The sequence below is a fragment of the Brassica napus genome, chromosome A9 (genome assembly GCF_020379485.1).
Source record: "Brassica napus cultivar Da-Ae chromosome A9, Da-Ae, whole genome shotgun sequence".
NCBI lineage: Eukaryota > Viridiplantae > Streptophyta > Magnoliopsida > Brassicales > Brassicaceae > Brassica > Brassica napus.
The window spans coordinates 10,040,432-10,066,062 of NC_063442.1; the positions used below are offsets into that span (position 1 = coordinate 10,040,432).

At 32.5% G+C, this 25,631-nt stretch overlaps 3 protein-coding genes and 1 non-coding gene across 5 annotated transcripts; 2 read left to right on the top strand and 2 right to left on the bottom strand.

The window, feature by feature from the left end:
• Positions 1-7,507: 7,507 nt before the first annotated feature.
• Positions 7,508-10,673, top strand: LOC106419146 (protein DETOXIFICATION 37). The gene is made up of 7 exons (XM_013859927.3): positions 7,508-7,930; positions 8,225-8,856; positions 9,448-9,504; positions 9,600-9,838; positions 9,952-10,070; positions 10,177-10,263; positions 10,379-10,673. The coding sequence occupies exons 1-7, from the start codon at positions 7,625-7,627 to the stop codon at positions 10,442-10,444; spliced, it is 1,506 nt and encodes a 501-aa protein (XP_013715381.1). The 5' UTR covers positions 7,508-7,624; the 3' UTR covers positions 10,445-10,673.
• Positions 10,674-12,982: 2,309 nt separating this feature from the next.
• Positions 12,983-13,054, top strand: TRNAW-CCA. Its single transcript has one exon. It is a non-coding gene; the product is annotated as a tRNA-Trp (tRNA).
• Positions 13,055-14,398: 1,344 nt separating this feature from the next.
• LOC106419305 (phospholipase A I) lies at positions 14,399-21,074 on the bottom strand. Of its 2 annotated transcripts, none has more exons than XM_048739800.1 (18): positions 20,312-21,074; positions 20,088-20,235; positions 19,921-19,999; positions 19,678-19,831; positions 19,375-19,584; positions 19,042-19,287; positions 18,804-18,966; positions 18,458-18,718; positions 18,257-18,378; positions 17,865-18,026; positions 17,536-17,731; positions 17,293-17,429; positions 16,924-17,062; positions 16,566-16,772; positions 16,008-16,479; positions 15,694-15,910; positions 15,499-15,588; positions 14,399-15,043 (listed from the first exon to the last, which is right to left on the bottom strand). In XM_048739800.1, exons 1-18 carry the CDS (start codon positions 20,858-20,860, stop codon positions 14,564-14,566), a joined length of 4,032 nt encoding a protein of 1,343 aa, XP_048595757.1. In that variant the 5' UTR covers positions 20,861-21,074; the 3' UTR covers positions 14,399-14,563. The 2 variants fall into 2 exon arrangements, with proteins under 2 accessions (XP_048595757.1, XP_048595756.1); XM_048739799.1 differs by having other exon boundaries at positions 16,008-16,482.
• A 1,701-nt stretch (positions 21,075-22,775) lies between these two features.
• On the bottom strand, positions 22,776-23,943 carry LOC106373061 (CRIB domain-containing protein RIC9). Its single transcript, XM_013813295.3, has 4 exons — positions 23,689-23,943; positions 23,323-23,420; positions 23,184-23,244; positions 22,776-23,099 (listed from the first exon to the last, which is right to left on the bottom strand). The coding sequence occupies exons 1-4, from the start codon at positions 23,747-23,749 to the stop codon at positions 22,936-22,938; spliced, it is 384 nt and encodes a 127-aa protein (XP_013668749.1). The 5' UTR covers positions 23,750-23,943; the 3' UTR covers positions 22,776-22,935.
• Positions 23,944-25,631: the final 1,688 nt, after the last annotated feature.

The following is a 25,631-nucleotide window of genomic DNA, read 5'->3' on the forward strand; positions in this document are numbered from 1 at the left end:
ATTTATTAACCGGTTAAATTTTTGTCATACATGAATCAGTTTCATTTAAAATTGTTATGGGTAAGAGTAAAATAAATGTTATTGAAATTATGGTAAATATAATTAATGAAGTAATTAGAAAGGGTAAAAATATAAAAGATGTAATAAAACACTTAAAAAATGTAAGTTGTATTTTGTACATCTGTAATAAATGAAGTTAGCTTATTTCAAAAAAGAAAGAAAGAAAGAAAAAATGTAAAAAATCACTTAACAATAGATAAATATTGTTTTGTACTTCATTTTTAATAGAATACTAGATTTTGATCCGCACGTCTGTGCGGATATTTTTTCATTTATAAATATATTTAATATTATTATAAATGTTTTAAATATATAATTTTTTTTATGTAATATGTTTTGTAACTCTATAATATTATTGTTTATATTTCTTATTCGCCATTATTAATATATAATGATTTTTAATACATTTTACTTTGTTATTATTTTTTATTATGCACGAATATATTTTCAAGTTAGGTACAATAAAATAACAATCTGAAATAATATAGAAAATCTTCTTCAAAATATGTTTTTCTTTAATTTATACATTTTGCATATAATACATTTTTCATATAACACATTTTAAAATTTTATTTATTTATATTATAGAAAATATGTATGTTTAGGATACTATATATTTTCATGATGTGTTTAAAATATACTTTAACATATATCATTTAAGTATTTTAAGGGATTTATAAGTAAAAACACAGTTTTGTTTAAATAATATAGCCCTACTATTTTAGTGTATTTAATACCTAGATTCTATCATATTATTTTAGTAAATTTTATTGATATATGATATTTTTGGATGTTATGAGATTATTTTTTTCTTTTTATTTTAGTTAAGATTTCAAAATATTAGATTATTTTAATTCTTACAACATATATAGTTCATTTTTTTTCGTGGTGCATTTTAAAAGATTATTCTTTATAATTTATGATTTTATCTTTTATAAAATTTGAAATATTATCATTTTGATTTTGAATATTTATTTTCAAAATTGTATTTGTCAACAGAGTTTTAGAAAATTACACAACTATTTTTGAGTTTGGAAGATTCCATGAATTTTGAATTGTTTTTTGTTACTACGGTAATACGTTATTTTCTAAAAATATTTTATTTTTTCGTAACATTTTCTAAATTTTTCTCAACATATTTTGTTATAATTAAAATAAAAATAGATTTATAATTAAAATTTGATTTGTCACTAATATTTTTAAATGAATAATTAAAATTTCATAGTTTTCTAATAACATACTTTTAAATAGTATATGAACTAAAGGTTATTATATACTATTATATTTTACTATACAAAAATTTTAAACAAATATTGTTGAGAGTTTCAAAATAAATAAAAAGATAATATATAGTAGTAGATATAAAAGTTTAACTTATGTTAATAAATTTATTTTGTATAAAAATATTATATAGTTTACAAATTTTAATGATGAATGATAATTTATTTAAATGAAAACATTTAAAATATAAAATTTATTAACTTACCTATTTAATATAATTTTCATATTTAATTCATAAATCCCTTCTGTTTTTATAAAATACAGAATATAATTATAAAGTTTATAAAAAATAGTACAGAGTTTTTATTTTCTTTTTTTTTTAGAATAAAATTTCAATTAACATTGATTTATAATAATATTATATTACTAATTACGAAATTAATTATTGTATTGTTTTATAAAATATTTAATTTTTAGGGAATATTTTGTTAGATTATTTCTCAATAGATTTTGTTATAATTAAAAAAAAAAATAAAATTTAAATTTTATAGCTGGTTTATTATTAATATAAATAATCAGATATGTCATATTAACTATTTTTTAAGTTATATTACTATGACTTTGTTAATAGTAGATAAAAAATAGGGCTATAAATTAATAGATTAGATATATATATTTAAGAAACCATATTCAATATCTTTGTAACTTCATGTCACGTAGAATATAGTAGTAAAGGTAGGTTTTAGAGTCTCTTACGTATATTCTGGAATCTTTTGGATACTATATACCCCAATTATCCTTTTCAGTGGTATATCCAAACCCAATAACAGCCTTGGATTGTAGTCGAAATGTGAATTTATTCTGTTGCGTAGTAGTGAATCAATATTTAATATCGACCACAGAACGAAACAATTCTTCAAATTACAAGATTAGTCCTTAAGTATCTCTTGAGTATCTCGTAGTCACATTCGAAACTGTCTATTCAGGATCTTGTGTGTCTGTATGTATTTAGTATATACTACTACTATTTTCAAAGAGTAATCCAAGTGAAAATCTGGCACTAGCAAAATTTTGACATCGTTTCTAAAGCTAGTATCATTTAATGTGTTCCTACGCATAAGTTGCAAAAGAAAAAAAATACAAGATTATTATAGTAAATTATTTATAAAGAAAACAAACTAATTGTTTCGAAGCATTGCTTTCTTTTGCCTGCCAATAAATATGGTTGTCTGAACTGAAACAAAATAGAAGTTATTGCTAGTCCGATGCAGTTTAATGTTCTATAAATCGTTACTCGCGTCGCGTCTTGTTTAATGTTTACTACACAAAATAAAATTTGTGTAGGAATTATCTTCTGAATAACTTTAGCTAGGTGTTTACAGCAGTAATATACCTGATCAAAATTAAATGCTGACAAAAAAAGAAGATCAAAATTAAAAAGAAAAAAGAAAAATTCACAAGTCATTGTGTATTTACGAGCGATAATACTGGATGGTTGCTTTTGCTTACTTCAAATGTTTCTAATTCAACACTAATTGAATTAGTATACATATATGTCATGATCATTATAAACACACTAGGGGGAACTCATTCGAGAGCCTTTTTTGCATGAGTTCTTTAACATGATAATTAAACCATTAAAGTGAAGAGGACTGCGTATCCATCGGATTAGTCCTAAATCACTAATGTATATAAGCAAACAAAATGCTTTAAGAACATCTAAGTTGTCTTAGTATACAATTTATCTCCAAACGACAAGGTATCATTTAAATATGGAATAATATGTTGTCTTATTCGATTTAAAATAAGTTAGAATTTTCGAAAGAATTAGTTTTATATTGGAATGGTTGTTAAATCAAGTAAAACAAGTTATTATATGAAGTTATCAGAACTATTGGGGTTTTTAGTTTTTAGGAAGGAATCTACAATTGAATATCCCATCAAATGATAATAATGACCACGTCTACACTCAAGAATAATGCCCTTTCTCAACAACAAAAAAAGTCTACACTCTATTATAGTGTACCTAGACGCAGAAAATATTGGTCGCAACTTGCAACCATTGATATCTACACTCTAATGTTTTAATGTCATGTAAATTGACACGCATAAATACTAAACACCCATTGCAATATGCAATCAAGTGTTGTTAACTCAATGGAGTAAGTATATAAGGAAAAGCCTAAGAGTCCAATTGGCATTAGGGTTTCGAGGGATTTGTGGGATTAGAAAGTCCCTGAGCTTATTTTTTACCAATCATGTTTTTTTTTAAAATTAATTATTCTAAAGTTATTATAAGTTTCTCTCTCACCTTTTGTGTTGTTTTTTCAAAAGCCAACAATGGATTTGATTGGTAAGAGCTGTGATTTTCTTTTTTTGCTCTAGAAATATTGCTGTAATTTTTTTTGTTTTCAGTCTAGATTTTTAATTTTTAAAAATCTTTAAATTTAGACGGTAGGTATTTGTCTCTGCAGAGCAATTATAAAGAAATGAGTTTAAAGAATTACTGTGGGTTTAAAAAAGAGCTGTGAGTTTTAAAAAAAATGCAAATCAAGATCGGTGTAGATTTAGGGATGTGGGTATAATTGTGGTTGTAGAGAGCATATACAACAATAGCCAATCACATCCAATATGTGACTTTTGAAACTTTTTTTTTTCTGAAAACATTTTTTCTTCCTTTTTAAACTAAATTCTTTATTTAAGTTTGTAACAATTTTATTAAAACTTAAGATTGACAAATTAATCATTGATTTTTTTTCTTGTTCATTTGAGATCCATATTGTACTATTTCTACAATCATATATATTATTTTTTTTAAATAATATAATTTTACTTTTTAAATAAAATATATTAAATAGTATTCAAAATTTTTCCAATTTTAACTACTATTTAATTTTAATAAAACTTAAACTAACAGCTAAAGTTTCAACAGCCAAATTCTCTATGGTTATCATTCTAAAGCCAAAGCCTAAATCAAAAGTCCTTACCAGTAGGACTCTAAAAAGCCACAGTGATGCTTGAAACAAAACATTATTTGACAAAGATGGGTTATTATAATCTCTTGATAATCTAAAATATTTCGTATATTTTACTAAGATCACGTATAATAGAAAATCACATTCAAATTCTATAAAACAATCTAATTTCATAAATGATTTACAAAACAATAAAATAATTTTTTTGATAAAATATTTTTTACATGTGTTGCTAATGTAATTGATTGAATTTACTCAAACAAGCTTTTCACACACACTTGTCTTAATTAATATAACAAATTATTTGTATTTGATGCCATCTAATCTATTAAAACAGAGTCCTAATTTTTATCTACTTAAAAATGTTGTCATTAACTTTTGGACTTATTCACATCTCATTAGAGATAAATGTAACATCTTTTAACTTTTGGACCTATTTTTATTTCCAATATATTTGTTAGTAACTACCCTATATCTGCTGAAGTTTATTAGTATATTAATTAAATATAGTAACTATAATTGATATATGTATAAAAGATATTTATATTCACAAAACTGCAGTGGTGTATTTAGGAATATGCAAGATCCAGAGCTATTTTCTAAACTTTATTGATATACTATACATACTAATGATCTTATATTTACGGAGAGTGATTAATATGTTTAAAATATTTATATACGATCATGTAAAGGAATATAACATCACAAAACATCTTTACAAATTATTTATCTATACTATGTTAGTAAGATACTTTCACTTTTTTCAAGATATAAAAGTGTCGATAATGAAAGTTCTAAGAAAATTATTCACATAATCAAAAAAATACTCACACTAAATATAAATATAAGTTCTATTTATTTTAGAATCTAATTTATCAATTTAGAATTCTATTTTTTACCTACTTACAAATAATCGAAGTTGGACAATTACATTTAACTAGCTTTACTATTATTTTTACTTATACCTAATTTAATTATTGTTTAATATATGTATACCCTAACCTAAAATTAAGGAACGAAATAACTAATCTATTGTTTTTAACAAATTTAATTTATATTAACACTACTTTTAAGTAAATAATCAATTATATTTTTTTATTAATATAAAAAGAATTATATATACAATTGTACTTTAATTCAAATGCAAGAACCAGATTCTTATAGATAGATTATCAAAATTAGATATATATATATATATATATATATGATAAAATAAATAATAATAGTTATTAATGTTTAATGAGTATTTTTTATTGATATTATTGATATTATTGATATTGGTGGAACATGTTATTATTGATATTTTTTATAAGTATAGTTTTACGGGTTGTTCAAAAATATTTATCAAATATAAAACTAATTGAACAAAACATAAAACATACTTTATGTTAGGCTCGGGCGTTCATGTACCCGTTGGGTACGGGTTGGGAATTTGAAATTTCGATTTAAATTTATATTACATCCTATGTCTCATTCTGGTAAATTTATAAGTACGGATCAAGTTTAGATATAAAAAACTGGTTTTGCTTCTAATTTATACCACATCATAAAATCCATAAAGTAACCATATATTGTTTTGATTTTGGTTATATGGGTTCGGTTCGGATATATCCGAAGTTAAATCCAATTTTTTTAAGCAAAACATAAGAAATAAACTTATTTAAATAGAATTGTATATTTAAAGTGCTTTTTGAAAATTTAAATACTTACTTTTTATTATAATTTCACTATAAATATAAAACTGAATATTTGAAGTACATATTTATGTTTCACATATTTATATTTGTGATTAATTTGGATTTCATATATTTTTTGGTTTTCTGAGATTGCCTGTTCGGGTTCGGCTAATAACACTTTAGGTTCGGATATATGACGTACCACCCTACAAAACATATTCTGGGATTTTTACATTTCGTACTGGATATGGATCGGGTTCTTTGGTTTAAGTTCGGTACATACTTTGGTTTACGGATTTTATGCTCAGACCTATTTTGAATAAAGAGAAAATGCAATTATATAAAGTTTTTACCAAAAAATTATTCCGCGCTTTAGCGCGGGTCAAAATCTAGTTCTTCTCATTAAAAAGATCCAACACTTAAATAGGTTTCCAAACCGTTGTTGGTATTAGTTTTCAAATGATCAATCATTTCAATATTATAGAAATGTGCATATATCAGTTATTTTTACTAATGTTTAGTTAGTTTAGAAAATTATACAGTTTGAGATTTTGTAGAAATAGTTTAGATAAAAATTGAAATTGTTTAAGAAAACATGCTGGCATATTTACATGTTATCTGTTTAAAAAATATATAATATATATTGAAAATGATTGTGAAAATGAAACATAAGCATTTTGTAAAATCGTTTTTCAAATAATATATATTTAAAAGATGTGTAATTTTGGGCCTTGCTGGATACGATACAACAGAAAACAAAAATTATTCAAAAGTGCAAAACAGCCTTTCCCCGTTTCTTCATTTCCAGTTTTGATTTATTTATGAATTATTCTTGGATTCACCCCCTAGGTTCACCAACCAATAGGATTATGTTATTTCAAATTTGATATCTTTTATAAAAGGAAACAAAATATTATCAAATTATATTATGTTTTTAAAATAAAAAGATAAAAAATAAAAATAATAGTAATTACAAAAAAAAATATTTTTAAGTCGTCAGGAAAAAAACTAAACCCTAAATCCTAATCCCTAAATCCGAAACCCTAAACCCTTGGATAAACCATAAATCTTTGGATAAATCATAAACTCTAAATTAAAAACATTAAACACTAAAACACTCAAGGGTTTAAGATTATAGTGTTTAGTGTTTTTGATTTAAAATTTATGATTTATCCAAGGGTTTAGGATTTATCCAAGGATTTAGGGTTTGCCCAAGGGTTTAGGATTTACCCAAGGGTTTAGGATTTATCCAAGAGTTTAGGGTTTCAGATTTAGGGTTTAGGGATTAGGATTTAGGGTTTAGTGTTTTGCTGACGACGTTAACAATATTTAAAAAAAAAATCTTTTTTTTTGTAACTACTATTTTTTCTACCTTTTTATTTTAAAAACATAAAATAAAATGATAATATTTTGTTTCTTTTTTTAAAAGATATTAAATTTGAAATAGCACAATCCTATTGGTTGGTGAACCTAGAGGTTCACCATAGGGGGTCATAGTCAAATAAAAAGTTAAATATTATTATTTCCGTCAGCATACACGGCAAAACTCGCATTATATAAGGCCTACCGAAGTTGCAGAGAGACACAGACACACACACACACAAGAGATAGAGAGAGAGAGAGAGACTATCATCTTTCCCAAATTTCGATTTATTATTTTCTCGAATATTCCAGCAAAAAAATAAAGAAATAATGAATTCAGAATCGTTAGAAAATCTCCACCGACCACTGATTGAATCATCGAAATCGTTCATCGACTACCGGCTCGAGACTGTCTTAACCGACCGAGAACTGCCGTACCTCCGCCGGATCTACCTGGCGATGATGATAGAGATGAAGTTCCTCTTCCACCTTGCCGCTCCGGCGATCTTCGTCTACGTCATCAACAACGGAATGTCCATTCTCACTCGTATCTTCGCCGGCCACGTAGGCAGCTCCCAACTAGCAGCCGCTTCACTCGGAAACAGTGGTTTCAACATGTTCACTTATGGACTTCTGGTAATAACAGTCTCCTCTGAATCTTAACCGGTTTCTAAACCGATCTGTTGTAACTTAAACTTAATCTAAACCGGTTACTCAACTGATCTACTGCAATTTGCAACGTAAACCGAATCTAACCGGTTCTATTGAAACTTAAACTGAATCTAACCGGTTCTATTGCAACTTAAACGGAATCTAACCGGTTTTGTTGATTTCTGTTAATAACGATTTCATCTCTAAACCGGTTTCTTAACCGATCTATTGCAACTTAATCTGAATCTAACCGGTTTTGTTAATTTTCCGGTTATGTAGCTCGGTATGGGAAGTGCGGTGGAGACGTTATGTGGACAAGCGCATGGAGCTCATCGTTACGAGATGCTCGGCGTTTACCTCCAAAGATCAACGGTGGTTCTCATCATCACCTGTCTCCCGATGTCGCTCCTCTTCATCTTCTCGAAGCCTCTCCTCAACACACTCGGCGAGCCAGAACAAGTCGCGTCAATGGCTTCCGTCTTCGTCTACGGCATGATCCCAGTGATATTCGCCTACGCGGTTAACTTCCCCATCCAGAAGTTCCTCCAAGCGCAGAGCATCGTCACGCCGAGCGCTTACATCTCCGCCGCGACTCTGGTCATTCACCTTGTCCTCTCGTGGATCGCTGTGTATCGACTAGGGTTCGGTCTCTTGGCTTTGTCTTTGATCCATAGCTTGTCGTGGTGGATCATCGTTGCCGCTCAGATTGTGTACATCAAGATGAGTCCGAGATGTCGCCGGACGTGGGAAGGTTTTAGCTGGAAAGCTTTTGAAGGTCTTTGGGACTTTTTCCGGTTATCGGCGGCTTCAGCGGTGATGCTCTGCCTAGAGTCGTGGTACTCTCAGATTCTTGTTTTACTCGCCGGACTTCTCAAGAACCCTGAGCTTGCTTTGGATTCTTTGGCTATATGGTAACTTTTAAAACTCTAAAATCTCATTAGATAATAACATTAATTAAATTGCAAAAAATAACATTAAATTGCAAAACAAGATATTAAATTGAATATCTACGTAATTAGCTGTTTTTTTACATATCTGTTTTCATATATGATATACATTATAAATTAAGTATACAGTATTTAGCAATGAATTTGAACATGGGATTTTGTCGTATTAAGATAGACAAAAGTAATTATTGCAAAAGGTGTGAATTTAAAACAAAATTATTTCCAAGTTCAGAAATTATCAATGAATGTGAAGATAGTTATAAATAATCGCATTAAAGCGAGACAGATGTGGTTATTAACAATTAAATAATTGTAAGTGTTATGATTTCATTTTCAATGAGGAGTCGAAAAAGACAACACGGCTCCTCCTCGTCACGTCATTTTCTTAGTCAGTAGAGACCATAGAAAGCTCCTTGAGCTTCTGTCTTCACTTTTGTCGCTTTCTAAAGAGTTTCAAACTGCATGGCGTTTCCAATGAGTAAAACAGCATGCACTTATGGGCCTCCTTAACACATATTATCAAATTCCTCATCAAATTTTGTTTTTCTTTTCCAGCATGTCAATTTCTGCAATCTCGTTCATGGTCTCCGTTGGATTCAACGCAGCTGCAAGGTTGGTTTATTTTCCCCTCAAAAATATAAATAAATCTTATTCCTTGCTGTTATTAATAATAACGTTTCTTGGTTGGTTTTCAAATTTATGAATAGTGTGAGAGTAAGCAATGAGTTAGGAGCTGGAAACCCAAGAGCGGCTGCGTTTTCAACGTTTGTAACGACAGGAGTATCATTACTGCTAGCGGTTTTTGAAGCCGTTGTGATCATGTCGTGGCGAAATGTCATCAGCTATGCGTTTACTGATAGTCCTGAGGTGGCCGAGGCCGTTGCGGATTTATCTCCCTTTTTAGCCATCACCATTGTCCTCAATGGAGTTCAGCCTGTTTTGTCAGGTAAAAAAGAAACCCACAATTAAATTAAATCAAATCAAATTTTAGTTGATTATACCTTTAATTATTAATTAGTTTTAAGATTTTAAACTAATTTTGTTGATAAAAACTTTTAGGTGTGGCTGTTGGGTGTGGATGGCAAGCATTTGTGGCGTACGTTAACATTGGTTGTTACTACGTTGTGGGAATTCCGATTGGGTTCGTACTTGGTTTCACCTATGACATGGGAGCAAAGGTAAATATACTAATCAGTATTTAATTTTGTTTACGTGAATGTACCTATGAAATAATGATGATAAATGAAAATAGCTAAATGTGTTTGTAATGATTGATTGGTACAGGGAATATGGACAGGGATGATTGGTGGCACATTAATGCAAACCATAATCCTAGTGATTGTTACCTTTAGAACTGATTGGGATAAAGAGGTATATAAAAAAAAAACATTTTCTATGCTTTTATGTGAAGTGTTAGGCATCGATCTTGGTATGCTTTAGTATAGAGATGGACCATATGGTAAAGCTTTTTTTTCAAATCATTTAGGTGGAGAAAGCTTCGAGCCGACTGGACCAATGGGAAGAGAGCCGTGAGCCGCTTCTGAAACAGTAAACAATGGACAATATTTTTGAGAGAGAATCACATGAAAGATGGCAATTTAATTGATAGAAAACATATTTTTTCAATCGAAAAATGTATGTTGTTTTGTTGATTAATGACTCGGAAATTTATTTATTTATTCCTGGAAAAGGTGGGAGAGGACAGAAAATTGTAACCAGTATTTCGGTGTGAGAGTGAATATATGTATTTTTTTCTTAAAGAGAATGACTTTTTTCACCAATTTACGTTAGTTTTGTTATTTTATAATTACGTCAAAAATGTCCTTTTATTGCATTGCATACATCTATTTTCGATGAGTAATCGGAAAAAGTGGGGATCTTCTTCGTCTTTAAGTGGAAGGAAGGAGAATTTACTAATGTGTTTCGAATGGTAAAAACAGTTCAATCGGGACAGATCATGCAGATCAATCGGGACAGATCATGCAGATCAAACAGGACAAATGCAGATCAAACGGGACAAGTGCAGATCAAGCGGATCATGCAAGAAAAAAAGCAAATCAAACCGATTAAATAATTTATTATAACTTATGAATAACAAAATCAATTCAAAATTATAAATCATATATTAAAAAAAATAAAAATAACACCTAGATATCTAAACAAATATCTTAAATGTTATAAGATCGGCCGAAATACCTGTAAATGGTTTATAAAATACTTATACTTTTTTTATTTTCTTTTTAGGTGATCAAGATTTTCTTGAGAGAACCGGTAGGTTACACTAATATTGAACTTTTGATTAAATTTACCACCAAAAAACTCTTTACCAGTGGGTGTAAGATATTTGAAACGGTAATTAGTCATAAAAATTATTTGATCGTACAACTCAATAAATACACGTTCTCGGTTAAGATTTCATTTAAAATTGTCTTCTCTCAATAGATTTACAAAATTTCAATCATTTATCTATATATTAACTATTTTAAAAAATAATAAAAAAAATATTAACTACTTACCCTTGTTGATATTTATGTAGGAAGATTTATATCTTCTTCCTTTGAAAATATTGTGTTTTGTCGGCGATTGAACGTCATGCTTATAATTTTAAAACAAAACAAACATTATTAGTGTAAACTATATAGCTTGAACTAATCATTGTATATTATTTATAAAATCAGATAAATATATTTTAAAGTCAAGTGCTTGTAACAAAATTATTTATTATCAAAAAGAAAAGAAAAAAAAGCAGATCAACCTTTTAGTTTTTTTTTTAACTCATCAACTACTTTCCGGTACACTGTTTTATCAGACACAACCTGATGTTTCAGTCGTAATGGCACTACAAATAGAACCTATGAACATTAGACACAAAATCGAAAGTTTCCTTTGCTATTCTGTCAGCCGTTTTATTTCCTCCTTTTGGATAATAACTGACCTAGAGGCTCTGAATCTGTGACAAAGATTGGCGGATCACCTCTATTGTAGGCTGCAACATTGGCCAAACTTCTTCTACTCAATTTATCATCTTGACTAGGGTCAGAGAGTCAGACTCAAATATAATATTCTTGTAACCAAAGCCTGCTAAAGTTTCTGCAGACCATTCTAGCACTTCTGTTTCTGTAATAATGGTTGAAACCAATCTTGTCACAGTTCTTGCGCCTGTCCATAATACATGACATTTCTCGTCTCTGCAAATCCACCCTAGCCCGCTATTCTCTTTGTTCTTATTCCAGGTTCCACTGCTGTTGCATTTCAACCAATTCTTGGAAGGTGGATTCCAAGAGCAACTCCGGTTTGTAAGAATGGGACTTACTTTTTAGTTTTTTTTTGTTTTTTCTACGATTTGATTTTTTCACGGTTTGATTTTTTACTTAACTGAAAGATAAGTTAAAAGAACATAAAAAATGGAACATTTACGTTAAAAGGTACGTCCAGTCATGTACTAGTAGTATGTTATTATTAGTAGGCTGAACCAATTGAAAATGCTCCAACCTTTCCTGACAAAAGAAATAAAATGGTCCAGTTAATAATTAGCTAAATTTAACGAATCCAACCATCATCATCATCACAATGATTCATGTGCTTTGGTTTTCAATTTTTTTCTTTTCAATTGTTTGTAGTGTAGTCATCGTATTGAACAATAATACCTTTTTACCAACCAGCCATTATTAGTTTTTCGTGATTGGTTGTCTAATTTGGAAAATTAAGTTTATTAACAAGCAATCAAAAAGACAAGATCTAGAAGTAACAACAAAAACAGTCAGTTTGAAGAACGTTGAGAGATATATCATGTAAAATTATTTTCCATCACGTATAACTAATGAAAAATATAAAGCAAATGATGTTAACTAACCATTTTTTGTAGTGAATAACGAAGAAGTTAGAAAAGCTAACGAAGAAAGGTCACTCGCTAGAAAACTGTACCATTGAAACCAGGTCTGCATACCTGATCATGTATTATGTGTTGACACTGATGTTATTATTGCTTAGATTTTTAACGATGCTAATAGTGATTTGGAAAGAAACTAGAGTTTGCTTGAAAACATTACAAACTATTGTTAGATTAATTGCAAGTGGATATTTTATCACCGGATCCGTGGCGCAATGGTAGCGCGTCTGACTCCAGATCAGAAGGTTGCGTGTTCGATTCACGTCGGGTTCAAAACCCCGGTTCTATAGGATCTTTACTTTTTCATATCCATCTCCATTTCGCTGTGCTTTAACTTATGTCATCAAGAATTCGTCCAAACGACCTCAAAACGGATCGTTTCACTGTTCATGCTATTGTTCACTACGCTCATGCGAACATGCTTGACCATGTCAAAAAGTATAATTGAAGTGTTCTGCGAGTAAGGAGGGTTTCTGCTAGTTTGTCTTACTCCATTATTGCAGAGAGGGAGGGGATAAAGCCGACAAGGTTAAGCTTTGGTCTGATGATTGTTGGTAAGCATCAGTGTTTGGAATCATAACATTAGGATTCAGAGTTAGTCTAAGAGGAAGAGATCCGTGAAGCAAAGGCTTTGCTTGATGGGATGCTGTTTAGGATGTCAAATGGGCATGGACGGATCGTACATGGACGGATCGTGTCCAATTAATAATGGACAGTTATGAACATGCTCATTTGATCATGGGTAAATCCAATTTTGTCCGCGAAAAAAATGGTTTTGCTTGATGGGATGTTGTGACAACATTGTTGTCTGCAGGGATGAAACCAAAACTCTGTTAGGTATATTTGATTCATGGGTCTTGTAATGAAGGTGAATTTGATGAGGGGAAGAAATTGTTTAAGCTGATGGTGAAGAGAGGATGTGAGTCTGATAGTGGATGGAGACTTTGAGGTTTTTAAAGAGGTTTTTGGAATCATGCAGTTGCTTGTTAATGGAATAGCTAAGGATTCAAAGGTTGAAGAGGCAAAAGAGCTCATTGCTCAAGTGAAAGAGTTCACCAGAAATGTCGACTTGTGGAATGAAGTCGAAGCAGCATTGCCTCACTGAATGAAAGATATATAATGGCTCTGACCATTACGAGATTGGTATTTTCAGATTACGTTTTTTTTTCTTTTGTCTATCTTCAGGCTTGACAGCAATGAAATGATAACTCATTTGGATTTTTTTTCAGATATAATTGAAGTTCATAAGTATCTTTGGTAGTTTTGTTTTTCTTGTGAGCATTGAAACTGTTTTAGCATGTCTTAATGGTTAACACTCAACCTATAGGCAACATGTGTTTCTATCTATTATGCTGATCATATGTATAAATAAGTTTAATCTTACATGCTTACCACAAGGTATGCTGGTCTCTACCAAATAAATGAACAGAGAAGACAAACCCTAAAAATACAAAAGTCAAATCCTATGGAGGTTGTTGATGACACATGTGATTCTCTTCTTTTGATAAGCTTTGGTAGTATATTCATCCCAAGCAAAAAGTATAATACAATTCTATCAATTATTCAAATCTATAAACAAAAAATGAGTGAGAAGTCAAGGCATAAAGAGATTTTCTCTACCAAAATTTGTAAAAATCTTTATTTCTTGTACCTCTTTAAAGATTTATAAGCAAGAAACTTACTGTTATATGCAGAAACGAACAAATTATTGTATTTTCAGTTTTCTTCTCCCTCCGGTCAAAAAAGTATAAAATTAATAAAAAAGAGATTGTTGTCTCCTCTCTATACATTGGGGAGATGACAAGTGTACCTTAGCTTACGATGAGAGGCAAGAGCTTTCTGAAGAGCAGCATCCACACTTGCATTCTCTCTGAACAACATATCATATAACTGGCAAACAAACTCAGACACTTGCTCTTCTTCGTCTTCCCAAAGACCAGAGCACTTATTGTCGTCTCTGTTCATCTTCTCATGGTCACTATCTTCCCAGTCACTTGTCGCTGTCGGGGTCGGTGGTTCCATCTGTTCCCTTTCGGCTTCCTCTTCTTCTTCGTCTTCTTCTTCTCCAATCTCAAACTTACCGTTTTCTCCAATGTTGTATTCAAATGGGGAACCTTGAGATGTGATTAGAGGTGTCTCTTGCGGTTCGGTTGAAGGACCAATCACAGCTTTGGCACCAGAGTCTAAGAAGGCTTTAACTACAGCTTGTGTTGGTCCAAATGTTCCTGAGTAGAGTATAATCCTGTCTCTCCATGCTCCTACCTGTTTCACAGAATAGGCTTAAAAGCATAAGCGTATGTACGATCTTTTCTTTCATGCTACCTGATAACATCTACGGAGAAATCAACAATAACATAACGGCCTTTGTCTCTTCTCTCCAATCAAGAAACTGTGAATCAAAAACCGAACCAAGAACCAACTACAATTAGGGTTTTGTTAATAGAGTCCTCAAACACTCCCAAAGCCTAAGAGACTCCTAAGTATCCAGTACCGAAGACAACTAAAATGTAACCGAAACTACTTAGTTAACATAATATATTTTAACATGCGACATTCTTCTTATCAAGATTTGTAACCATCAACCAAACATGAGTATGAGTGTACAGACACTTCTTTTGTACAAGTTAGCCTTTTCAGGAATGCAAGAATGAGAATATGCCAGCAGGAAACTAGCAGACAGTTTTTCTTTGGTTGTACAAAGGTCAGAGTGGCATTACCATCCAGCGAATGTCATCTGGAGTTAGGTGGGTCGAAGGGACCGTTCTGCGGAACATAAATGCTGCGATTTCTTGATCATCTTCCATCACCTTCAAATTAAATTAACAAGTAACGTCACAAACAAACAAAAATACTCTGCAAAGCTATCTTACTAACATCACAAAGAAATTGGAAATGAGAGAGCATATTCTTACTTGGGTTTGGCGTCCGATATAACGGTGGATGATATTCCCAACCTGGAAGCATTTCTTGATACGCACCAGATCCGAGATTGAGCAGATGTTGGAAAGAATTGATGCAGCCTTTCGGCGATTGCTTTGCATGACTGATAATATACTGAATTTGACGCTTTGGAGAAACTTATCCGCTAGATCTCCAGGTTCAGCAACCACAAATACATCATTTTGCCAACTAAATTAAACCAGAAAGCAAATGTATCTATTAACTCCAAATCAACACTTTAGACCTGAGGGGCTCTGTGGTGAAAATGGAGAAGTTTGAATGTTACCTTAGAATCGAACCATTAGAATCATTCTGAAGCGCGAGATGTATAATCCCCACTTGGGGTAAATTCTGTAGCTTTTCATGCATTTGACGTAATGGAAGATAGAGTTGTCTTTTTGGTGGAGGAGATGATGGAGGCGACAAAATGGTCTTTCCAGCATGACCTCCGTCCAAGCTAAGTGGTGGAACCATGTCAATCCTGTTAAACTTTTGTGGGCCATGATCAGGAGTGAAGAGAAGGGGGCTCGTAGGCAAGCTTCCGCTTATTAGAGGAGAGTTAAATGGTGTGGGGAATGCAGTTCCTGGAGATGGTTTCGGGCCTCCAGGAGTAGCATGTAGTGAAGATAACTTTATTCCATTACTCGAACAAAATGACTCAAGTGCACGAGCGTGATGCTTAACTCTCCCTGAGTCAGGACTATGCTGAGCCTCCACAAGCAAAACATTGCGTCTCCATCCTAGAGAAGGACTGCTCTCTACTGTCATAAAAATGTTAAGTTACTAACTAAACTAGTAGTTTGAGACGGTTTTTATCAAGCGCATATAATTTGGAAATATATACCTCTTCTGTTTGGTTGCTTTCCATTCATAAACCGTGGTTTCAAATTCTCACACCACTTCTCATCGTTTAGGAAGGGGAGTGTTAATCTCTCACAGACGTTTTTAAGTACTTGGGAATTGCTTTGTATGTATTCATCAATTGCAGCTTCTAATTTTAGCCAAATCGCTGGATCAGTCTCATCCAACTCCATTCCACAACGATCATCAACTGCATAGATAAAACATATGTATTATGTACATGCTTAACTAGATTCAAAAACACTTCCACATTATAATAATTGGCAAGGATTAAAATTTAAATTTTCCTAGGTGTTCAAGAGGATATAATGTTATTGCACGTTGTAAGTGCTGCGCATTACCTGGGTTGAATCGAAAATATTGTATCTCTGGCAACATAGGAAGCAATGTGCTTAGAGCTTCTTCAACCCGTTCCACTGAGCAAGCACTCTCAATCAGTACTTGTCCAGTATCTAAGTAACGCCATCCACCTTTACGTACCTACAAGATAGTTAGATAAACATTGACAAAATTACTTAACATTATAAATATGATCAGCTTTTATTCGCCTTATGTATAAAGACGGCCAGCTTTTACTCGCCCTATGTATTTCAGTGGGTTTTATCTTATAAACAAAGACTTTTAACAATTTGACCATTTGTAATTGTCACTTGCAGCCACAAATCAATCAACTAAATTTCACAATTAAGAGAGAAAAAAACACGACTTACCCTTGTTGGTACAGAGCCAGAGCCAATCGAAACCAAGCAGTCAATCTTTGTGTCAGGCCATAGAAGTTGTGCTTCTCTAATGGCAAATATAGTAGGATTGTTTGCCACTATTGCACCATCTTGCCAGCGGTATGAATCTTAAGCGATTTGAAAAGCAAACAAAGATTATTAAAAATATCAGCGTAAAGTATATTACTTTAATTCTCAAGGATAAAACTAGAAAAGAAAAAGGTAGACTTGTACCGACTGAAAAATCATCAAGATAATATGGAGCAGCTGATGATGCGCGTATTGCTTGCCAAACCTGATGCTTACAACTTCCCATAAACGCACTTTGCTTGTAGTAGCCAGCTTGATCACTGGCAGTTGATGAAGTTAATGTACTGCCGCCTGAATGATCTGAAAATGCATATGACATTTCCGGAGTTCCAACAGAATACTGCAAACAGAAAACAGAGAGCATATGATACACAAGAGAAGTATAGAAAGGAGAATGTAAAGTGGTATACCCTTCCTAGCAAAATAACAGAAAATACGGAAATAACCAAAAATGAAAAAAGTAAGTGTTGTACCTGGTAGTTCCGGAATATAAATGGTTGCGCAGGCATCACACTAACAAGAGTAGATACGACAAAAACTTTCGGAACATTCTTCACAGCTGATTCTATTAGTAAGTCCCCATCCTCATCAGCACACATTTCCTTTAACAGTCTCTCGAACTCGTCTGCGCTATGCTGCAAGACAGTATATTATAGAACCTGATTCCAAGTCATGTAGGAACCAACAAGAGCTATTCGATTTTCTACAAGCATATCTTTTTACAATTTGAAGGAACTCCTACACTAGTCCAAGACGCTAAACAACATAAAAGATGATAAATCCTTATAAACAAAACAATAAAGGACTGCTCTTTAATTTTATGTCGAAGAAGCAATTATGAATAGACCAAAGGATCTGTATATACCTTGGATCCATGGATGACAACTCTGAAACTTTGCGATGAACTTTTATATAGTTGATCCAACTTTTCCCGCCAACTTGCAGCTTCATTGTCCTTTGGGACAGGTTCAGCAAAAACAAGCTTTCCTAAAGAAAAATAACTCAAAGTAAAGTCCAGAACCAGTAAGTCAACGAAGCTGCAAATCTCAAAGGGAATTCTACACACCTAGATTCTTGTAAATTTCTTCGCATTGCTCCAGTGTCATAAGCTTGACACCAAGAGCAATAGCTAGCATTCCTCCTGTTGATGTGCCACATATAAGGTCAAATAGTTCATGTATACGCTTGCCACTTCCCTTCTCAATCTCTTTGAGAATCTGCACCGTTGCAAGACCTTTCATTCCACCTCCATCCATGGTGAGTATACGCAGTCCTTGTTTTGGTACTTGCCTACCTTTTATGGAACGTCGCAGAATATCATTTTCTCCTGTCATCAGAGGAACAATATTTTATGTAATGCCCAGCTCAGAGTGTTAAACAGTTATGGCAATATAGCACATCAAGAAACACACCAAGAATTGCCAAAGCTCGAGCTGCAGCTTTATTGACTCGTGGTTCAGGTGTGACAGTCAACCGCATCAATAACTCCCTCAAACTCTCGGAAGTAATCAGAATACGACGATTTTCCAAACAGAAGGCCAAGTTCCCAACTGCTAATAAGGCTTGTCTTTGAACCTAAGGAAAATGAAAACTCGGTTAAAAAAGCTGCAGGTTTTACTTATAAGGAGAGCCGAAATGCAGCTGTCTTACTTCAGGATTCTTATGAGCACAAAGGGATTTTAAGGATTTCAGCATATCCTTGGTGAGCATCTTCTGAGAAACGGAATCAGATACGAAAGCTAGGGTGACCACGACTTGTAGCACAGATATCACTTCGTCTGGGGCCGCAGATTTCAGAACAGTTTCAGTTGGCTTCATTATATCACACTTCATCAGCTGCATTGCTACGCTAACATCTCGAGCAAGAGACGATAAAGCAACACATGCTTGCTCAACCTATCAAACCTGTAGTTATGGTGATTGTTCCCAAAAGAAAGTATAAATTTATTTTCTAGTAATAGCAGAGAACAAAAACCAACATACCACATGGCGATTGTCACTAGTTATCATACTTATAAGCTGCCTCACTGCATTTTCATCTTTACCAATAACAGAACGGTTTCCTTCATCTTGCATTATCTTCACCAATGTAGATGCTAGAAGAGGATGGTGACAGGACGAAGAACGGAATATAAGGGGAGAGAAGGCACTTAGCTTGTGCCTAGATGCCCCAAAATAGGAAGTGTTTTCTGTCTAGCATCATGCAAACGCACTCTTAGCCTACAAACTTAATCATGTAGAGAGTAAAAAGTGGCAAAGAGATTGTGTGATGGGTTTTCTTCTTACCTCTATCTGTACATTTACTGATCTAAGATTCTCATCAGACACAATTCTGACATTTACAAGAGACAACTGGCGAAGCTGATGCAAAGGTAATATCTCTGGAAGGAACTCAAGGGGATTACCAAAAAGCCGTAGTATTCGTAGCCCAGCCATCGCCCTGCATTTCAATCAAATAAAAAATCAGCCTCCTACCTACTGAATTCAAGAAATGGCAAAATAGAGATATCAGCTATCTGCCAAAATGACCTGAAATCAAGCAGAGGCCGGATGAGTTTATTGTGTTCCAAGGATAATTCGACAAGACCTACGCATTGTCTTAGTTCCGCTGCACAAGAGTTCAAACTAACATCATACATACCAATTCTCTTTTAGTATCAAGATGTGAATAACAAGTATAAGCAAGTAAAGCTCACCTGGAACAGAGATAAGCAAGTTGTTGTCAACTCTAAGAACTTTAAGGTTCTTCAGCTTCCCTAGCTCAGGTGGCAAAACTGACAATTTATTGTTCTCAAGGCAAAGCTTCTCAAGAAGAGGCAACTCAGTCACTTCAACAGGCATTACCTGCCCAATTCAATAAAGCTTAATGCTTTATCACAACACTCTTCATTACAATCAAGAAACGTTAAAAAGACCATACCAACAAACCAACACCAGACAGACTCAACGAGGTCACAGTCTTCCAATGCTCCCCACATGACGAAGCAACATCAATAGCCGGCGCAGGAATCGCCGCAGGCATCATATCAGACCTCATCAGCCTCGTTAACACCCCTACACCATCGTACTGCTGACCAGAGCCAGCAGCTTTCATCAACGTAACTGCACGCAACGGCTCTCTCCGTTTCTCAACTCTCATCACCACCCCAACTTCCTCTCCTTCCCCGTTGAATTCAACCACCACCGTATCGTTCGGCGCAGGCAAAGCCACCATCAGCTGCGACTCGAGCCGCAACGCGACCTGATCCTCGGAATCCCCCGCCGTCCAGTCCAAATCGATCCGGAAACCTAGCTCCGGATCCTCCACCGCGGAGGGAGACGAGCAGGCGGATGACGTGATCGACGTCGGAGATCCGAACGGAGAAGCGGACGGTGATCGGATTGGATCCTCGTTTAGATCGTCCGCGCCGTAAGAGAGACTCAGACGGAAACTCTCCGACGATCTCTTCCACCCTAACCCCCACGACATCTCGATGATCGCCGATCACCACCGCGGGTGGGTGTAACCGCAACCGGAGAGCGTCAGATCAAATCGGCGAGTCGTGGATCGGATTGGATGATTGAGAATTCGAAATTGCAGAAGAGAGATCGATAATGCGGATTCGATCAGAGGGGAGACTACGACGAGTCTTTCATCTGCATTCAACGGAACTCAAATGTTCTTCGTCTCTGATCTTCACCGGAGGAGGTTAGTGATTTTATAAAATGGTACCAAAACGTCGTCGTTGGGTTGAAGATTGTAAGGCCGAGGGAAAAGATGTTATAAAAGCCCATAGTAGTTTTTGAGCCCACCAACTAGGTATCAAATACACTGATGAATGATTCCGAGGATATAGAGAAGAAAACATCACTGAAGAGCACAAGGCAGCATGGACCAGTTGATGATACGGTTATCGAGCCATTACGGGAGGTGCTAGAGAACAATGAGGTGACTCGGTAGAGATAGATTGTGTATTCTTCGAACTACCTGAATGATGTTTTTGGAAGACCCCATGATGGAAAGAAGACTGTTGGATCGATCAAGTTATACGAGATACATAGATTTTACATAAGATCTATAGCTAAAAATCTATCATACTAAAATATATATTATCTTTCAACTTTATGTAAAATATGATATATTAAGCAATTATTTAAGTTTTTTTGACTAAAGCAATTATTTAAGTTTGATCCTCTTTTTTTTTTTGATAAAGTTTGATCCTAGAATTCAAGCATTATAGTGCAGCTTTTCAAAAACTAAACTCATATTATATCTTTTTATACAAAAATATAGTAAAGAAATATGTGATCTTAACAAATTTTCCATGAAGAGCTTATGAATTGAATCCAATTGCAATCCCTATAAATCACAAAGTCAGTGTAAATATTATAAAGCCTTTTATAGAAATAAAAGTGTAGATATTATAACTTCCATTGTTTTATAATAATAATATTAATAACAATAATACAGGTCACAAGATGCAATCCAAATATCAAACCGAGAATTACAAAGATGAAGAAAACATGGGCATATAAAAAGTAGAGAATATAATTTAAAATTGGAAGCTAACACGAAAAGGATTTTCAAACCCAAACTAGGAGAAGGAGATATGGAACTAGTCTTGATTTCCATGTCTTATGATATCAACCATGTTAAATAGATTTGTACTTTCTCTCTCTTTTTTTCTTAACAGAGACTTCGAAATAATAAACAAAATAATCAGATTTTCTTAAAATAAAGCAAACTAAAGTTTTTTTCGAGAAGGTGATTAACACTAAGTGATGAATATACGTAAACGAAAGTCTAGAGATGAATATTATACGAAATATCAATATAAGACCATTTATCTAGGAAGTTTAAAGTGTTCACTCCTACGAAATCTTGTGTAAAGCTACTTTGTACTCACTAACAGAGCTGAGCAAACTTATATTCAGGCTGTAACATTTTATAAAATTAAAAAGACATTCAGAAATAAATTTGATATTAATTAGTACCCTGATTTGCAAAAAGAAATAAAGCAAAGCTAAAGCTCTGAAAATTAAAATCCTAATACAGACCAATAGGTCGTCCAAGAAATTATGCATGCAAGCTCAAGTTTTAAAAAATTAAAGAGAGATATATTTTCAAACTAAAAATTGAGAAAATTGTTATTGAAAATATTCATTTTTAATAATTTTCAAACTTAATTAGTTTACCACCAAAATATTAATGTAATAATTTTTTTTATCCTGTAGAAACAGCTAAAATGATACTTTTTTTTTGGGCAAACAGCTAACACAATTCGAATAGCAAACAGCAAACAGCTAAAATGATACTAAGTTTAGGAAAATGTAAAACTTTGTGTGGTTTTGAAAGCATCATAAAACCTTACTAAAACATCATACCTCAACTTACCAAAAAGAACTTGGTAACACAATTCGAATATCATTGCAAAGACACTCTCAATATTAATATGTACACACTTCTGAAGATAGATATCTCGAATGAAACAACAACATTGATATCTCACTATATTCTCTACATTATTAATTAAACAACGGCAATGAACTATAAAGTTAAAATAATCAAGCAATGACCTTGCTTGATCTTAAGAATCTTGGTGACCATGGATCACACAATTTAGAGGCTTTTGAAGAGAGCTTCTTCTTCAGGTATTGTTTCTTTGATTCTTTCCCCAATTCTTTGCTGCTTTCAACTTCTCCAAATGCTTCCATGGCTGATTTCAAATCTATATAATTTAAAAACAACATAATTATATTATTTTTTCTGAAAAAATAATTATAGTTTATGGTAAAGGAAAAATAAAACTTGCCTGTAAACGGCCACGATGAATTTGGCTCTAAAACGTTGTTGCTCGTCTTGAATTCACGTAGCTGTAAGAAAAATAATAAACCGGTTCAGTCTAAACCAACATCGATTAACGTTGTAATTGCTAAAATAAAATGTTTTACCCAACTCGGTGCACTACTCGATGAACTATCCCAACCGATATGTGACACGTGTCGAACATCTGTAGGATAACCTATATCCATCTCTTCATCCTTCTCATCTACAAAAAAGAATTTCTCATTAATTCATTTTGTTAATCATTAAAATGATCATTTATATGGCCGTTTAGTAAAGCTAAACTAGAAGAAACCACTGATGTCAGAGAACAGAAACACTTGAAGTTCTTCTGATAAACACAAGTAATCATTTATAATCGATTATTATAGTAAAATTAACCGATTATAAACACATGTATTGAGTTCATAATCATTTACATGAATTGGCCAAAGGAAAATTATAAACACATGTAATTATTTATAATCGATTACCCGAAATGTCGGAGAAACACTTGAAGCTCTTCTGATAAATTCCCTTGAATCTTGTTGACATGCTCGAATCCCAGACACTTGGACGATAATGTCAAAATGAACAAAAAAGGTTTGGTTTACGAGAGCAATGAAGGAAAAAGACCAGAAATGATTGGAGATGAAGAAAAAAAGGAACAAAAAGCTCTTTTGTCAAGAATGGAATGATATGTAAGAGTAAGACAAATAAAATATAGGGGAGACATGAAAGAGTAGTGGTGCATTAGATAACTACAAACTATATTCTTTTCAATTATTAGAAAATATAAAATTGTTTATTTTTCAAAGGGAAACAATGTTTTATTTCGAGAATGTTGTCTAAAGTAAACTAGTTAAAGGTTTAGGTGATCAAATTACCCATTCCACGAGTTTTAGTTCAACTACTAGACCCATAGACTCGAATCTTAGCCGTTCGAGGAAATCAGCAAAGTTGCTAAAAAGTAAAAACTAATGTATATGTTAAAAAAAAAAACTGGTTCAACTACATAATTTGCTGCTTTGGTAGGAAATAGTTTTTTAATTTATTTATCAACTAAGACCCGGTTCGTACCCGGGCGAAGCCATTCTCTTTGTCTTTTTCAAAAAAAAAAAAAAACTAAGACAATATAAATGTTCAAAAAATCAACTAAATCAATATATACACAAATGAAAAAACAATTATCTCAAATAGTCTTTTTTAAGTTTTTTTTCACAAAAATAGCCATAAAAAAATGACCAAAATAGTCTTTTTATTTTGAAATTTTTCATAATTATTTTTTATTTTTTAAAATTTGAAACCCTATCACCAAAACCTCATCCCTTAACGCTAAACTCTAAATCTAGATTAATTAACCCTAGGATAAAAATATACTTTTACCCTTTAATAAAACTTCATTTAGTTATTTTTAAAAATGGCTATCATAAAAAAATTCTCCAAATGAAATCAAAGATTTGTTCTAACAACTTCAAAAGTATGTGATGAATGATATACTCACTCAAGTCTCAAGTTTGAACTCCACAAAATTTTCATTGCATATGTTCTTTTTGCTATTTTTACTGAATAACAAATTATTTCCCTTTTGAATCAATACTAGATTCGGATCTCTGCAACCGTGCGGGTTTTGTTTCGATCCTTTTATTTGCAAAAGTTACTATCTTGATTATAAAATGGCTAATAATTTAACATAATTGTAAATAGTTTTTACATTTTATATTACAAATTCATGTTCATACATATGTGTAAGGTTAATTTCAAACAATTATGTCAGGATTTTAATCACACCTAACTGCTTAGATAGATGAAACAATGGTATAAGGTTAATTCTACAAATTATCATGTTTTAAGGAGATAGATGAAAAGCTGTCATTTATCATTATATTAAGTTTAAAGTGTATAACTAATCAACAACGATTAATATATTATACAAAGAGTAAACACAAAAAATATTGTTGTCGAATCAAATGATTAGCCTTAAGCATTTTTTATAGATTTGGAAATCTACACATTTTGAGATATTTGAGTTGTGGCCTTCACGTTTTTAAGTTCCTATATTTATGTATACAAATGTAATGCAATCGTCATTGTCTTTAATTGTAGATTGTGATAACAGACAATGTGACTAGGTGAGACAGCTGTGTTGGTTTTGTTTATATATGTTGAAAATTGTGCTTAGTCACTTTCAAGACACCTCTTGCCTTTGGGTTAAATCTTCTATCCCGTCAGAAAAATGTAACTGATTATAGTATTTATGTGTGGCTTTATTTCGGAAAGAGTAAAAGTCAATTTCTTTAGGAATTATCATAATCCATTTTAGTAAATGTTATATTGCCACTGTATTTCATTTTTGGTTTGCAGTTTAAGTTCGTTTTAATTAAGTAGATAAAAATATTTTATTGCTTTGATTTGGCAATCAATTAGGGCCTAATTT